This window comes from Cherax quadricarinatus, chromosome 18 (genome assembly GCF_038502225.1).
Source record: "Cherax quadricarinatus isolate ZL_2023a chromosome 18, ASM3850222v1, whole genome shotgun sequence".
Taxonomy (NCBI): Eukaryota; Metazoa; Arthropoda; class Malacostraca; order Decapoda; family Parastacidae; genus Cherax; species Cherax quadricarinatus.
Window position 1 is genome coordinate 2,143,353 of NC_091309.1, and position 17,814 is coordinate 2,161,166.

General features: G+C 42.7%; 1 protein-coding gene across 1 annotated transcript; it reads left to right on the forward strand.

Annotated features, from left to right (window-relative positions):
- The first annotated feature begins 5,026 nt into the window (after positions 1–5,026).
- aln (divergent protein kinase domain 1C) lies at positions 5,027–17,814 on the forward strand. Its single transcript, XM_053777470.2, has 3 exons — positions 5,027–5,327; positions 6,666–6,902; positions 14,120–17,814. The coding sequence occupies exons 1-3, from the start codon at positions 5,127–5,129 to the stop codon at positions 14,942–14,944; spliced, it is 1,263 nt and encodes a 420-aa protein (XP_053633445.2). The 5' UTR covers positions 5,027–5,126; the 3' UTR covers positions 14,945–17,814.

Below are 17,814 nucleotides of genomic sequence, written 5' to 3' on the forward strand. Positions count from 1 at the left end.
GACTAATGCGGACTAAGTAGGTACTACACTACCCTGCAGAACAGGTAGTTACTGGAAGCCTGTGATAAGGGAGTCATCATGAGGTTGACTTTTATGAGATGATGCTAGTGATGAGTCCAGATAAATAGAGTTGGCAGGTTTATTAACAACTGACATGTGAATGGAGATTTTTCTTGATGAAGAATGTCTCTTGATCCATTGGTCAAGTGTGATTAACTTCCCATTTCAAAGGTGCTGTGTGACTTTAGCACAGCCCTATCAGTATATACAGACTGTAATGCAGTATTAGGAGTGGTAATCTAAACTATCTTCTCAATCTGTGTGAAACAATCTATATGAAGCATCAAGAGATGACAAGAGATGGTCAATGGGTGGAGAGGTAGCATCTTCTGGCATTATGGAACAAGGTTAGTGATGGGAGGGCTATGAAGAACAAGGCAAGGACTTCAAATAAAAGTGACCATCAGGACTTGGTGAGGTCAGGGGAGGGAGGTCCCAGACATCTATGAGAGGGGGGAAAGTTGTTTGAACCTCCACTGGCACCACAAAAGTGGTCTGGTAGCTTCATAACTTCTCAATTACAGGGAGTACCTTGTCAGCAAAATCTCAAATTCTATTGCTTAGGTTATCAATTAACCGATGGCAATTAGCAAGGCTACTTGTCCCTAACAACTTCTGTAAATGTAATATCAGTTATAAATGTACTTAAAAAAAAAATAAAGCAAGTGTACCACCATTCATACACAAGAAAGTTGCCTATATGTTAGCTAAAGTCATTGCAACCTTGTTTAATAAGTCTCATGTACTAAAACTTTCCCTAAGATCCTTAAGTTAGCTTCTGTTAACCTGATCCACAAAGGAGACCCTACTGACATCAACAATTAAAGACCAATCTCTAATTTACCATTATCGAAAATCTTGCTGTATGAAATTTGTAGGTTTAGCACTTCTTTCTGATTATAATAATAATGTTTAGAATCTTCAGAAGATAATATAGAAATGAATATATGCATTTATCACTAAAGAGAATATTCTACACTCCTGAAGGTTTGACTGCAGGCTGAAACTGGATGGCAACTGTTTGCCTTCTATACCCCCGGGTGCAGTGCTAAATGACCATTGTTGGTTTAGCACTTGGTTTTAATTATAATAATAATATACCCCAGGGGCTATATGAACCCTAGGGTTAGGAAGGAAGTTTTTATTTAGACTTGGGCTACATTATTTTTCAAATTGATTTTGAGTATTATTATTATGGGGAGTACTAAACCCATAGGGATTATACAGTGCCTGTGGGGAGGATGGAAAGCATTCAGGGTCAATTCAGGGAACTAGAGCACAGATAAGAGATAAGATAAGATAAGATAAGATTTCGTTCGGATTTTTAACCCCGGAGGGTTAGCCACCCAGGATAACCCAAGAAAGTCAGTGCGTCATCGAGGACTGTCTAACTTATTTCCATTGGGGTCCTTAATCTTGTCCCCCAGGATGCGACCCACACCAGTCGACTAACACCCAGGTACCTATTTGCTGCTAGGTGAACAGGACAACAGGTGTAAGGAAACGTGTCGAATGTTTCCACCCGCCGGGAATCGAACCCGGGCCCTCCGTGTGTGAAGCGGGAGCTTTAGCCACCAGGCCACCGGGCCACTTCCTTAGATCAAGAGCCCCTCACCAGCATCAGGAACCTCCTTGAGGGGGGCATTTTGAGGATATATGTTACAGGCACAAAAATAATGTTAGGCAGATTTGACCTACGATAACCTAATGAAATCAAACTGGGACTTACTTTCCCTAAATATAATGGTAATAATAATAAATCACACCCTTCTTTGGATTACCTTTGGTAATTTACATTATGTATGATAATCGTGCTTATGTGTACCTGTGCCTAAATAAACTTACATTGGTGGGCAGAGGCTTTCTGCCCATCAGCGACTCCTGCAGGTGGACTCTCCCTCCTGCAGGTGGACTCTCCCTCCTGCAGGTGGACTCTCCCTCCTGCAGGTGGACTCTCCCTCCTGCAGGTGGACTCTCCCTCCTGCAGGTGGACTCTCCCTCCTGCAGGTGGACTCTCCCTCCTGCAGGCGACTCTCCTTCCTGCAGGTGGACTCTCCTTCCTGCAGGTGGACTCTCCTTCCTACAGGTGGACTCTCCTTCCTGCAGGTCGACTCTCCTGCAGGTGGACTCTCCCTCCTGCAGGTGGACTCTCCTTCCTGCAGATGGACTCTCCCTCCTGCAGGTGGACTCTCCCTCCTGCAGGTGGACTCTCCCTCCTTCAAGTGGACTCTCCTTCCTGCAGGTGGACTCTCCTTCCTGCAGGTGGACTCTCCTTCCTGCAGGTGGACTCTCCCTCCTGCAGGTGGACTCTCCCTCCTGCAGGTGGACTCTCCCTCCTGCAGGTGGACTCTCCCTCCTGCAGGTGGACTCTCCCTCCTGTAGGTGGACTCTCCTTCCTGCAGGTGGACTCTCCCTCCTGCAGGTGGGCTCTCCTTCCTGCAGGTCGACTCTCCTTCTGCAGGTGGACTCTCCCTCCTGCAGGTGGACTCTCCTTCCTGCAGGTCGACTCTCCCTCCTGCAGGTGGACTCTCCTTCCTGCAGGTGGACTCTCCTTCCTGCAGGTGGACTCTCCTTCCTGCAGGTGGACTCTCCTTCCTGCAGGTGGACTCTCCTTCCTGCAGGTGGACTCTCCTTCCTGCAGATGGACTCTCCCTCCTGCAGGTGGACTCTCCCTCCTGCAGGTGGACTCTCCCTCCTGCAGGTGGACTCTCCCTCCTGCAGGTGGACTCTCCCTCCTTCAAGTGGACTCTCCTTCCTGCAGGTGGACTCTCCTTCCTGCAGGTGGACTCTCCTTCCTGCAGGTGGACTCTCCCTCCTGCAGGTGGACTCTCCCTCCTGCAGGTGGACTCTCCCTCCTGCAGGTGGACTCTCCCTCCTGCAGGTGGACTCTCCCTCCTGTAGGTGGACTCTCCTTCCTGCAGGTGGACTCTCCCTCCTGCAGGTGGGCTCTCCTTCCTGCTGGTCGACTCTCCTTCTGCAGGTGGACTCTCCTCCTGCAGGTGGACTCTCCTTCCTGCAGGTCGACTCTCCCTCCTGCAGGTGGACTCTCCTTCCTGCAGGTGGACTCTCCTTCCTGCAGGTGGACTCTCCTTCCTGCAGGTGGACTCTCCTTCCTGCAGGTGGACTCTCCTTCCTGCAGGTGGACTCTCCTTCCTGCAGATGGACTCTCCCTCCTGCAGGTGCAGGTGGACTCTCCCTCCTGCAGGTGGACTCTCCCTCCTGCAGGTGGACTCTCCTTCCTGCAGGTGGACTCTCCTTCCTGCAGGTGGACTCTCCCTCCTGCAGGTGGACTCTCCCTCCTGCAGGTGGACTCTCCCTCCTGCAGGTGGGCTCTCCTTCCTGCAGGTGGACTCTCCCAGGTCGACTCTCCCTCCTGCAGGTGGACTCTCCTTCCTGCAGGTCAGGTGGACTCTCCTTCCTGCAGGTCGACTCTCCCTCCTGCAGGTGGACTCTCCTTCCTGCAGGTGGACTCTCCTTCCTGCAGGTGGACTCTCCTTCCTGCAGGTGGACTCTCCTTCCTGCAGGTGGACTCTCCTTCCTGCAGGTGGACTCTCCTTCCTGCAGATGGACTCTCCCTCCTGCAGGTGGACTCTCCCTCCTGCAGGTGGACTCTCCCTCCTGCAGGTGGACTGCAGGTGGACTCTCCTTCCTGCAGGTGGACTCTCCCTCCTGCAGGTGGACTCTCCCTCAGGTGGACTCTCCCTCCTGCAGGTGGGCTCTCCTTCCTGCAGGTGGACTCTCCCTCCTGCAGGTGGACTCTCCTTCCTGCAGGTGGACTCTCCTTCCTGCAGGTGGACTCTCCTTCCTGCAGGTGGACTCTCCTTCCTGCAGGTGGACTCTCCTTCCTGCAGGTGGACTCTCCCTCCTGCAGGTGGACTCTCCCTCCTGCAGGTGGACTCTCCCTCCTGCAGGTGGACTCTCCCTCCTGCAGGTGGACTCTCCCTCCTGCAGGTGGACTCTGTCCTGCAGGTGGACTCTCCCTCCTGCAGGTGGACTCTCCTTCCTGCTCTCCCTTCCTGCAGGTGCAGCAGGTGGACTCTCCTTCCTGCAGGTGGACTCTCCCTTCCTGCAGGTGGACTCTCCTTCCTGCAGATGGACTCTCCTTCCTGCAGGTGGACTCTCCCTCCTGCAGGTGGGCTCTCCTTCCTGCAGGTGGACTCTCCCTCCTGCCTGCAGGTCGACTCTCCCTCCTGCAGGTGGACTCTCCTTCCTGCAGGTGGACTCTCCTTCCTGCAGGTGGACTCTCCCTCCTCTCCTTCCTGCAGGTGGACTCTCCCTCCTGCAGGTGGACTCTCCCTCCTGCAGGTGGACTCTCCCTCCTGTAGGTGGACTCTCCCTCCCGCAGGTCGATTCTCCCTCCTGCAGGTGGACTCTCCCTCTTGTATGTGGACTCTCCCTCCTGCAGGTGGACTCTCCTTCCTGCAGGTGGACTCTCCCTCCTGCAGGTGGACTCTCCCTCCTGCAGGTGGACTCTCCCTCCTGCAGGTGGACTCTCCCTCCTGCAGGTGGACTCTCCCTCCTGCAGGTGGACTCTCCCTCCTGCAGGTGGACTCTCCCTCCTGCAGGTGGACTCTCCCTCCTGCAGGTGGTTCCTCGGCAAGCTCAGTGATTCCTCTGAGTGGAAAGCCTCTACATCATTTATTCTACACTAGATGGACTTTGACCTGCCAACTTGAACCAAATAAACATACATATATATGTACTTTAAATTTAACCCTGGGAATCAGAGGACGAGTGAGAGAGATATAACCAATGGTTCACGTCCTGTGTCGCCATGAGGGTTCATACAACCCCGAGACCAAAAAAACAGTATTTTGAAAAGGACACTTATGTACAGTTCATGCCATTTATTAGAGGAAACGAGTGGCTTCTTCAGACCTAACAAAGATTGCAGAAGCCACTCGGGGTGAAATGTTTCCTCAATAAATGTCGTAAACTGTATTTAAACGTCTTTTTCTCTCCCTGTGACCGTCATAACCTTTCAACCCAACAATAACAATCAAAATCAAAATGCAGTTTTAATTTTGGGTGATGGGAGATGTGGGCACCTGAAAGGCCGCCGGGAAATGAAAATCACATTCATATTTTCGTGTTGCCTGGCAAAGATTTTCGAAGATATGATGAAGCGGAGGCGGAAGAAGTGGATGTTGTTGAGTGTAGTTGTGTTGGTGTTGGTGGTGGTGATGGTGGCTCTCAGGGACGCTATGTTAGCCTCGAGGATCATCTGCTCCACCACTGACATCCTACATAACCATATTACTCTTTTGGTGAGCTTCTCCCCTCACTTCTCTCTGTCCTCCCCTCAATTCCATCTCCCCTCAATTCCACCTCCCCTTTAATTCCACCTCCCTTCAATTCCATTCCACCTCCTCCCCTCACTTCTACCTACCCTCGCTTCCACATCATCTCACTTCAACATCACCTCACTTCCACATCACCTCACTTCCACATCACCTCACTTCAACATCACCTCACTTCCACATCACCTCACTTCAACATCACCTCACTTCCACATCACCTCACTTGAACATCACCTCACTTCCACATCACCTCACTTCAACATCACCTCACTTCAACATCACCTCACTTCAACATCACCTCACTTCAACATCACCTCACTTGAACATCACCTCACTTCCACATCACCTCACTTCAACATCACCTCACTTCAACATCACCTCACTTCCACATCACCTCACTTCAACATCACCTCACTTCCACATCACCTCACTTGAACATCACCTCACTTCCACATCACCTCACTTCAACATCACCTCACTTCAACATCACCTTACTTCCACATCACCTCACTTCAACATCACCTCACTTCCACATCACCTCACTTCCACATCACCTCACTTCCACATCACCTCACTTCAACATCACCTCACTTCAACATCACCTCACTTCAACATCACATCACTTCCACATCACATCACTTCAACATCACCTCACTTCCACATCACCTCACTTGAACATCACCTCACTTCCACATCACCTCACTTCAACATCACCTCTCTTCTATATCTCACCTCTTCCTCCCTCACTTTAGCTCCCTGTCACCTCATATACCCTCACCTTAGTGATCCACTATTTGTACCCAGGTAGGCTTTCTGTCTCCCCTCATCTGTCAATGTACATTTTGTCTCCTTTCACCTTTTTTCTCATGTATATTTTCTGTCTCCTCTCAAAACTATTTTGGTAGGGTTTTTCTGTCTCCCTTCACCTAGTCTGTGTCCTGGTAGGCTTCTGTTGCATCCCCTCACCTGTGCCTTGCTAGGGCTCCTGTCTTCCTTACCTGCATCTGTGTCCTGGTAGGCTTGCTAGGAGAATAACCATCAGTTACGCTGGATAGTAGATATTGTATACCACCCATCATTGATAGTCTTAGAAATACTGGAATCACTGTACCATCATATATATAATAAAATGGCATGACTTTTGCAACACTTTAAATGTATATAATTATGATAAATATTGTTCACATATTCATATTCCTTCATCTCTGTAATCTGTAAAAATTTTAAATACATTGCAGTATTTAATGCTGCATTTTTTTGTAGAGTACCTTACAGTACAACATTTTTACTATGCATTTTTTCCAGTGCAAAGAAGTTGAAAATGATGCCAAGCTTCCTCATGGACATACACTGTCAAGCCAAGACTTGTGTAGGGAGCTATGTGTCGCAGATGTACCATCAAGAATAACGTGCCACACATTCCACCTCAACAAACCAACAGTGTTCACTTTGTATGGTAGTGGTAAAAAGGTCATCAAATCTGTTATAAAACCAGAGGACCAAGAAGAATCCATAGGCGAGTCTGCTGCTGATGAAGAGGAGGTAAGCTGCCTTTGTAATTGACACATACAAAATAGATTCTTTAAGCAATGACTATTTTTATAATTATTATATGGGCTTTTTTAGTACATATACAGTTACTTATATAATAATACTAATAATAATAATAATTATAATATTTTATTGACCAAAAATGTTAAAATTTTTAAAAGCTCATAGATATACACAACATATAGGGCATATACAACGTATATTATACAGTGTATATAGCTAACATGTCCAAGCAATGGCTCAGTGTGACTCATCTGCTCGTTCAAATGAGGTTTTCAAGACAGTATCCAGGTTAAGCTTTTTTATTTTGGATATTGTCAGGGTGAGCTGCATTCAGTGAGTAAACGAGTCGTGTGTGGCTTGTGAGCAATGGCTTGCCCACACGTGGTATATGAGTGCAGTATCAGTACGTATTTAAAAACTAAAAATATGTATCTTACTTATAGTTTGTGTGATCTGTCATATTATACAATTATAATAATGTACAATACATGCAAAACTGCTATGAGAAAGCTTAATATACAGTGGAACTTTGAAAATCGAACGTACCAAATATCGAACGTTTCGAAAATAAGACCATTTTTTCGGTCAAACTGTGTACCAAAAATCGAATGCGTTTCAAATTTCGGACCGCCGGATATGGGACCTGTCCGCTGGCCCGCTCTGTCCGCGTCCCCGCGCAGGCGCCGTGAGCAGTCTTGCTTTGTTTATGCTTGAGTGAACACTAACCTACGCTCTCATTCACACATTTTACGATTATTTCGTTGTGTTTAGTGCTTGTGGGACTGTGAAATAAACTTGCTAGTGGTACCCCTGTGGTAAAGAAAGTGAGAAACACCATAGATGTGAAGAAGGAAATAATACAGAAGTATGAGAGTGGTGTGAGACTTGTTGAGGGAGGGAGAGAGTGGATGAGGTGCTTTCTTCAAAGATTAAGGAGATTTGTGCCAAGTGGAATGATGTCCAAATGTTTGTGCAGAAGTACCACCCTGAGCAAGCTGAAACAAGCCATCTTTGCAACAAGTTCAGTGACAGAACCATGTCCCATTTTAGGGAAATGTTAAAGAGGTGCCAGAAACAGAGGACTGTGGACAGTTATTTTGTGAGACAGGGGTCCAGTGACTCTCAAGCTGGTCCTAGTGGCATTAAAAGACAGAGAAGGGAAGTAACCCCAGAGAGGGCTTTACCTGAAGTCCTCATGGAGGGGGATTCTCCTTCCAAACACTAACCCCAACTCCCTCTCTCCTCCTCCCTATCTTCCAGATGCCATCACCAATCTTCAATAAAGGTAAGTAAGAATGTTATTTTATATTTTATATTATATGTATGTATTATTTTATATGTATGTTTTTTTTATATGTATGTAAAACTGTAATTAATCTCTATAAAATGTGTTTTTTGTGTGAATATTTTTGGGTTTCTGGAACGGATTAATTGTATATCCATTATTTCTTATGGGAAATATTGATTCGAATTTCAGACTTTTCGAAATTAGAACTAGCTCCTGAAACAGATTAAGTTCGATTTTTGAGGTTCCACTGTATAAGAAAAGGTTACTGTGCTTTATATCAATCACATTGTTTCCTGGATATATACTGATAGACTCAAAATATTCATGTGAGGAGAGTTGAAATGAAGTTAAGTTTGATAAACATGCAGATACTTTATTAATTAAGGAGAGGTCACTCTTCACTAATATTTAGTCATTTATTTAAAAGGGAGCCTATATCTCTATGTACAACTTAAGGAATTAAATTTTAGATGGTGGTTTTAGCTTAAATATGGTAGCTTAATTGTTTAACCCTTAAACTGTCCAAACAAATTTCCGTTCACATGTGTAGCGCTCCAAAAGTAGATCTACGTTTTTTTACATATTTTCAAATATAACAAAAAAAAGTAGATCAAAGTTTTTTTTTACATGTTTTCAAATGTAGAAAAAAGAAAAGAAGATCTACGTTTTTTTACATATTTTCAAATGTTGAAAAAACATAGATCTACGTTTGGACAGTTTAAGGGTTAATGGGTGAGGATTAATTTTATATATTGTGTTATTAATCTTTTCAATATCTTTAATGTCTAGAGAATTGAAGGACCATGGGGTCAAGTACTTGTTATATCTTACAGATTGGTCAGTCTTGCTTAAAATTGAAGACATTACAGTGTTAGAAGAATCTTTATGTTCACTTACTGTATTTCGCGGCTTATTAGATGCATTTTTTTTTACCATAAAATGTCTCCAAAAACCACCCTGCATCCTATAAACTGAAGGTCAGTGACAGGAGCTATAAGTTTGGGGTGTGGGGTGGGCCGTAGCTCTCCCAGTTACATCCGATGCCGAGCCATTGAAACTAAAACAAGTCTTATAAGCCACATCTTATGAGCCACAAAATACAGTAGTATCAACCTAGCTTTTTATATCCTGATGAATTAGACACTTGTGCAACACTTGGGTATCTTTACTGTGGAAACATATTGCCAACCAGTGACTTCCTCAGTCCAATACAGAGAAGAATGGTTGAAGATCAGGAGTTTGAGGTACAGTGGACCCTCGGGTAACAATGCCATTGGATAGTAATAAAATTGGATACCAATGCATTTTTGCGTAAAAATATTGGCTCGGCCATCGATGAAAAGCTCAGTTAAGGACATTCGTCCCGAACGTGTCCACCCAGTCACTATGTACAGGCAGTGTGCCATTGTTTACAAGCCCGGACGGTTCCACTCATACATGCAATACATTTTGTATTATTCCATTGTTTTCAGTGCTTGTAACTGCTAAATGAGCCACCATGGGGCCAAAAAAAAGTTTCTAGTGCCAGCCCTGTGATAAAGAAGGAAAGAAACACAATAAAATTCAAGAAAAACCTTGTAGCAAAGTACGTACCAAAGTGGAGGAGGAAGAGAGAGGGGTGAATGTGCCTTCTGCAGGGATTAAGTGATTCTACGATATGTACGATACTAAAGCATCAGGTATCGATAAAGGCTATAGAGCCAGCCAGCGATAAAGTGTAGAATTAACAGTGTAGCGAGTAAGCAATAGAAAAACGACACGGAAGTAACTCTCCAATGTTGTTGAATGTGTATCGGGCCGCTGAACATACGCCGGCCTGCTACATATCTTCTGCCACCCTAAACCTCTGCCAGCATCTCCTCCATCAAACTAACTAATTAAACTAACATCTCCTCCAAGGTAAGTGTAAATATTTCTTATTTATACATTAAAATGTAAATATTTCTTATTTATAAATTACATATACTATTGTTTGTGGATAGTGGCGGTGGCAGAAGCCTCCTCCACCACTAATATGTACGGCTTCTCTCAGTGGCCATTATACACCCAACAACAACACTTCCAGCACTTTCTCCTCAAATACATAATGACATATTTTATTCATTCTAGAGTATATATCATGTTTCTATATTATTAATATTGTTTATTATGTCATATTAGATGAATATTGATAGATAAATAAGCTGTAGAGTTGATAATAGCATCATATTGAAGTACTGTTCTGTCAAGCCTCCTGACAGCAAGAACGGATTAATTGGATTTCCATTATTTCTTATGGGGAAAATTAAATCAGCTAACGATAAAATCGGTTAAGGACAAGCTCTCTGGAATGGATGGACTGATTACACTGACTCCAGGCTGAGGGACTGATTACCTTAACCCTTTGGTAGGCAAAAACGAAAATTGCGAATTTTGAAAAGTTTTTTCCCTATGGGTGGATAGTGTCTCAACATAAAGTAGATGAGCCCATAGAAAGGAATATGTGAAAGTTTGCTTTCAATCAATTGCTAATATGAGAAGACCGACAAGAGTAGGTCTTAAATAACAAAAAGGCACAATACCGTGACTGGAACAATACACAAATAACCTGCACATAAAAGAGAGAAGCTTACGACGACGTTTCGGTCCGACTTGGACCATTGACAAAGTCACACTAACAGAGGTGGAGCAGGACGGCTATATATAGGCAGGAAGAGGTGGTGGTAGTAGTAGTAGTAGTAGTAGTACAAGAATTGTATATAATACCGACAGGATGAAATTAAGACACATGCACAACACCCGGGCATCCCCATCGTAGACGCTTCGCCATCCAGCCAGCCACTGGATGGCGAAACATCCACAACAAAGACAGCCAGACGCCGCACATGTGTCTTAATTTCAACAGTAGTTGTAGTAGAAGAAGAAGAGGTAGTAGTAGTGGTAGCGGAAGAAGTGGGAAATAAGGAAGACGAGCCAGTCAAATACAAAGGAAGGGGAGCACTGCAAGAGAGCTAGATACCCACAGAGGGAGAGCAAATGCACAGAGGTGCGTGAAAGGGGAAGTGGTGAAATAAAATAAATGAAGAAGGAACAGAAACACGAGACAGGAGAGAGAAAGACAACCCAGAGGAGAAAAGGAGAGAGGAAAGGGGAAGAGGAAGAAGAAAAAGAAAAAGAAAAAGTGAGGATTCAGGTTAAGTCACGGGTGTTCTGAAGTTTGGAGCATTTTACAATGTAGTGGGAGAGGAAGGCATCTACAGAGACGAAGCCAGGGCTAAGGTTCATACAAGGAAAGTTGTGTATTAGAGAGGATTCAACTAGACGGCGACTGTTCGAGTTGGAAGTAGGGAAGACAGTTTTAGCAGAAGACCAGTCAATAGGATGGCTATGATCTCTGTCACGTCAGAGATCATAGCCATCCTATTGACTGGTCTTCTGCTAAAACTGTCTTCCCTACTTCCAACTCGAACAGTCGCCGTCTAGTTGAATCCTCTCTAATACACAACTTTCCTTGTATGAACCTTAGCCCTGGCTTCGTCTCTGTAGATGCCTTCCTCTCCCACTACATTGTAAAATGCTCCAAACTTCAGAACACCCGTGACTTAACCTGAATCCTCACTTTTTCTTTTTCTTTTTCTTCTTCCTCTTCCCCTTTCCTCTCTCCTTTTCTCCTCTGGGTTGTCTTTCTCTCTCCTGTCTCGTGTTTCTGTTCCTTCTTCATTTATTTTTTTCACCACTTCCCCTTTCACGCACCTCTGTGCGCTTGCTCTCCCTCTGTGGGCATCTAGCTCTCTTGCAGTGCTCCCCTTCCTTTGTATTTGACTGGCTCGTCTTCCTTATTTCCCACTTCTTCCGCTACCACTACTACTACCTCTTCTTCTTCTACTACAACTACTGTTGAAATTAAGACACATGTGCGGCGTCTGGCTGTCTTTGTTGTGGACGTTTCGCCATCCAGTGGCTGGCTGGATGGCGAAGCGTCTACGATGGGGATGCCCGGGTGTTGTGCACATGTCTTAATTTCATCCTGTCGGTATTATATACAATTCTTGTACTACTACTACTACTACTACTACTACTACTACTACTACTACTACTACCACCTCTTCCTGCCTATATATAGCCGTCCTGCTCCACCTCTGTTAGTGTGACTTTGTCAATGGTCCAAGTCGGACCGAAACGTCGTCGTAAGCTTCTCTCTTTTATGTGCGGGTTATTTGTGTAGAGTAGGTCTTGCCTATCAATGGGTGAACGTATTTAAATGTTACAAAGTTGCAATTGTTAATAAAACACCAAATAACTACACCTACCATCCGACTTACGACCGAGTTCGGTTCCGAGAAACCGGTCGTAAGTCGAAATGGTCGTAAGTCAAACTTTACTACTGAATATCAACATGGCATTTTTGTAATGACTTTATTTTATTGTTTTATTTTGGTATTTCATGTTTTACTTTAGTTTTTATGCTGTTAGTACTGTATTTTATACTGTAAGGTTTAGGATAAACACTGTGTACAACACAAACACTTGTTTATTTCCCAGAAATTTGGCATAAAAAACACTGTCATAAGTCGAGTCGTCATAAGTCGAGCAGGTCGTAAGTCGAGCAGGTCGTAAGTCGAGCAGGTCGTAAGTCGGATGGTAGGTGTATTTTTTTTAATTTTATTATTCAAAAAGACAATATCAAACACACAAATTAAACTTGTTTTCAAACATTTTGTAAGTATTAAAAAAATACAAAAATGAATCAAGTAGCAACATGGACACATTTCAAAGGTATATAACTTTCAATTCCCACATTCCTGAGTTTCCTGAGAAAGAATAATCATTCTAGATCACTAATTTGTACAATTTCTATCCTTCTTGATGTATATATTTACTTTGCATATGGCACAGGAAAATGAGGATGTGGCAAGTATTCATCACTGCTGTCAAGCAATTCCAGGTGATCTGGCTCTGGATCTGAGTCACTTTCCTTCAAAATGCAGAGATATTTGGACTTGTCTTTGGAGGATTCACCATAAAACAATTTCTCATTGATCTGGAAGGACAATAAAAACATTCTGTACACACCCAGACTACTACAGAATTGCTATATGCATTACAATTTTTATTTTGAATATTTATTTACTGAAATTTAAATTTGGGGCCAAAATAGGCAAGAACGATAATTTTTGGTCTTTTTTTGTTGCACTTTTTTCATATGCATGGTGCACTCACATTATGCTTCACACAGACTTTATGTATATATCAAAATATGCCTAAACTATTCATTTGCCGACATTGTAGAGGGTAAAATCCAAGGGTATATGAGTGTCACTCGATGAAAAAAAGTCTCTTGGTGACGCCAAGCTAGAAGTGTTTACATTTTGGTCTCTCAACCTATGGGAAGCGAATAGAACCCATCACCACTTAGCTGGAGCGACTCAGGGAACGCATGTGATTGGTCAGAAATAGAGAATGGGAGCACAGATGCACAGAAGGTGTAGGAGGAATGCGCCAAATATCATGCTTTCTGGAACGACAAATGTCATTCCTGCCTAATAAAGGGTCTTCAATCATTCTTCTCCACATTGGACTGAGGAAGCCAGTGGTTATATACCTTTACCTTTAAAGAGTTTCGAGAGTTTAACTACTCTCAAAGCCTGGCCATGGGCCAGGCTCGTCCGGTGCTTACCTGATCAACCAGGCTGTTGCTGCTGGAGGCCCACTGCCCCACATATCCATCACAGCCTGGTTGATCTGGCATGTAGTGAAGATACTTGGCAAAACGTTTCCACAATAAAGATACTCACGTGTTACACAAGCGTCTAATTTATCAATTTCTCGATTCTATGAACCAGTAATCTGCATTCATATATCCTGCAGTGGATGATACTTCTAACCCTCTCATCATACATACTTTCAGATTTTCTGTATTGTTTATGTTTTCTTCCAGGTGTATTGGAAATTAAAATCTGGCAATCAGTACTTCCCAACCAAAGATAACCTGCAAAGTATGGTAAATATATACATCAGCAACTTTGTGGGTAATGATATTGATAAGGCTATTATCAGTAAACTCTTAAATCTGAGTAAGTTGTATCACTCTGAGACAGAAACTCTTGCAAATCATAGAAATTTTTGGTTGTTAATACAAGATCATGAATTTTTGACATCGTTTGCCTTTGAAAAACTACAACTTTTTCCAAGTGTTTTAGGAACCTGTGGAACATATTATGCCATGCAGCACCTTGAACCATTAACAGAAAATCCGATGCTGCCCTTTGAACTCACCTGGAGAAAAAGATTATGGAAAGCTTTAGATATTATAAAGTATATACGACAACTGGAAACAGTTTGGACAGAGCCTATACATTTATGTGATGTGAAACATGATCACTTTGGCTGGAATGATAAAGGAAAAGTGATGTTTCTTGATCTGGATTCTGTATTGCCTGAAACCTCTCTTCTGAAGACTATGGAGAATACTCCACATTGTTCAGATAATGAGGACTGTTCATACTTTGACTGTAAAGGACGGTGTCATCTTAAAACTTCCAAATGTGAATTGAAGCGAACTAATACCAATTTGCAAGTTATCTGTGACAAGATTTTCCTTGGTAATACAGAAAGTTTATTTTCTCTCTATGGTTTGTTAGTGTCATACGAAGCTAATGAAGAATTGAGAGAAGCTCTGGAACTATGCAAAACTAACCGAGGTATGACTGTTGATGGAATGGTGGATGTATTAACTAAGGCTTCAAATTCTCTCTTGTATTAAACTTACATTTAGCAACTGCTTATTCTACTTAACTGAATCTCAGCCTCTGATATTACGTATATGTAAACTGTATTTTAAAAATTGTATCACTAATGGTTCCATAACTTTTTATCGAAGTTATGTGCACAAAAGATACTTCATCTTATGTAACATAATATTTTTCCTGTACAATGTACTATACCTGTAGTTAAAATATACAACATTATTCAGTGGCTCTGCAAATATTGGTGGAATGGCTTTGGTAATAACTGCTACTGATAACTGTAATGAGCAGATATATACTGGTTAAAATAAAGCTGAACAAGGATTGTTTGTGGATACAATGTAATGCAAAGTTTACAAATCCCACTAAACACACTGTAATTTTTACTATTTTATCACCCCAGGTATAGTACAGTACAGTATATGTATTAAGTAGAAGATTTAATATCATTGAAGAAGTGTGAATATCTAAGCTATGGTTATGTACTGTAATTTAAGGGAAAAATCTCATTTATAGTGTACCATTGATAACTGTCTTTTTCTAAATGGGTCAAACTGCATTTGATTTTGTAATACATTCAAAATTATCTTCACATTATTGGTGATGTGAATTATATGATTTAGCTGGACGGTTTACAAGTACATTAAAAATTTAACGCTAAATTTTGGTTGTATGCTATTGAAAAGGCTTTTGTTATTCAATATTTTATTGTAAAATGTGATCTACGACAGGGCATAGTCAAGTACACAGTACAAGCATGTGACTGGGTCCAGGACTTACTACAACATTCAAAGACCATACCAAAGGTTTTTTAAGTGATATTATTTATATTTTTATATACATTACTGATAAAATAGACAACTTTTGTGTTGTGTGTCGTCTATGGCTTGAATGTAGGTATGATATTAATGAATAATATATATCTTAGTCTTTTTTAGCTAAAATTCTGTCCAGGGGAAAATCAGTTTTATACTGCAATAGTTCATAGTAGCTTAATCTATGGCAGTTTATCAATTAATATTTAGATACGGTGGTTTTTCTTTATCTCAGAGAACTGGTGTTTTTTTCTGTGCATGGAGGTGGATCACCTGTATCCTTCTGTAGTCTATCCTCATTAGCACTGTCTGTTCTTCACCATGGCTGTCAAATCACTGAGGCTTTTTCTTTGAGCTAATATCTATATCACCTATATCCTGTTCCCTTTCCTCGAGTTATTTTGCATGTGACCTCTGTTCTATTGTTTTTCCTGGAATTACTTTGCATATCACCTTTGTTGTATTGTTTTTCCAGGAATTACTTTGCATACTACCTTTGTTCTTTTGTTTTTCCTGGAATCACTTCTGCTTTATTGCAGTTTCTTGAACATTGTTCCCAAATATAGAAGATTGTTCTTAACTTAATTTTATTCACCATTCATTGCAATACTGTGGCTTACACTGTCTCACAAATATATCAATTTTATATGTGCTCTTTCAACATCCTCATATTCAAATGTGGCAGGAACCCAAAGATTATATTACCTCAGGTTGCTGAGTTTATTATGTGTACAAGAAGCACTTACTGCTCTCCATGTTACTTCTTTGTATGCCTCAGGCATAAGTAACTAAATAACAAAAAGGTACAATACCGTGACTGGAACAATACAACACAAATAACCCATACATAGGAGAGAGAAGCTTATGACAACGTTTTGGTCCGACATGGACCATTTACTACTATGTACTGGAGTTTACCTGGAGAGTGTTCCAGGGGTCAACGCCCCTGCGGCCCGGTCTGTGACCAGGCCTCATGGTGGATCAGGTCCTGATCAACCAGGCTGTTACTGCTGGCTGCACGCAATCCAATGTATGAACCACAGCTCGGCTGGTCAGGTACTGATTTTAGGTGCTTGTCCAGTGCCTGCTTGAAGACACCCAGGGGTCTGTTGGTAATCCCCCTTATGTATGCTGGGAGGCAGTTGAACAGTCTTGGGCCTCTGACACTTATTGTGTTGTCTCTTAACGTGCTAGTGACACCCCTGCTTTTCAGTGGGGGGATGTTGCATCGTCTCCTGAGTCTTTTGCTTTCATAGGGAGTGATTTTCATGTGCAAGTTTGATACTAGTCCCTCTAGGATTTTCCAGGTGTATATAATCATGTATCTCTCCTGCCTGCGTTCCAGGGAGTACAGGTTCGGGAACTTCAAGCTCTCCCAGTAATTGAGGTGTTTTATCTCCGTTATGCGTGCCGTGAAGGTTCTCTGCACATTTTCTAGGTCAGCAATTTCACCTGCCTTGAAAGGTGCTGTTAGTGTGCAGCAATATTCCAACCTAGATAGAACAAGCGACCTGAAAAGTGTCATCATGGGCTTGGCATCCCTAGTTTTGAAGGTTCTCATTATCCATCCTGTCATTTTTCTAGCAGTTGCAATTGATACAATGTTATGGTCCTTGAAGGTGAGATCCTCCGACATGATCACTCCGAGGTGTTTGAATTTAGTTTCTCACTCTATTGTGTGGTTGGAATTTGTTTTATACTCTGATGAAATTTTAATTTCCTCATGTTTACCACATCGGAGTAATTGAAATTTCTCATCGTTGAACTTCATATTGTTTTCTGCAGCCCACTGAAAGATTTGGTTGATGTCCGCCTGGAGCCTTGCAGTGTCTGCAATGGAAGACACTGTTATGCAGATTTGAGTGTCATCTGCAAAGGAAGACACGGCACTTTGGCTTATATCCCTGTCTACTACTACTTCCTCTAGCACTACTTCTCTTCTTCCTTTCCTACTACCTCTCTTGTCCAATCCTTGTCTGTTGGCCTATATATACTCCCTCCTTCTCTTCTCTCCTTTTTGTTAGTGTGACTTTGTAAATGGTCCAAGCCAGACCGAAACGTCGTCATAAGCT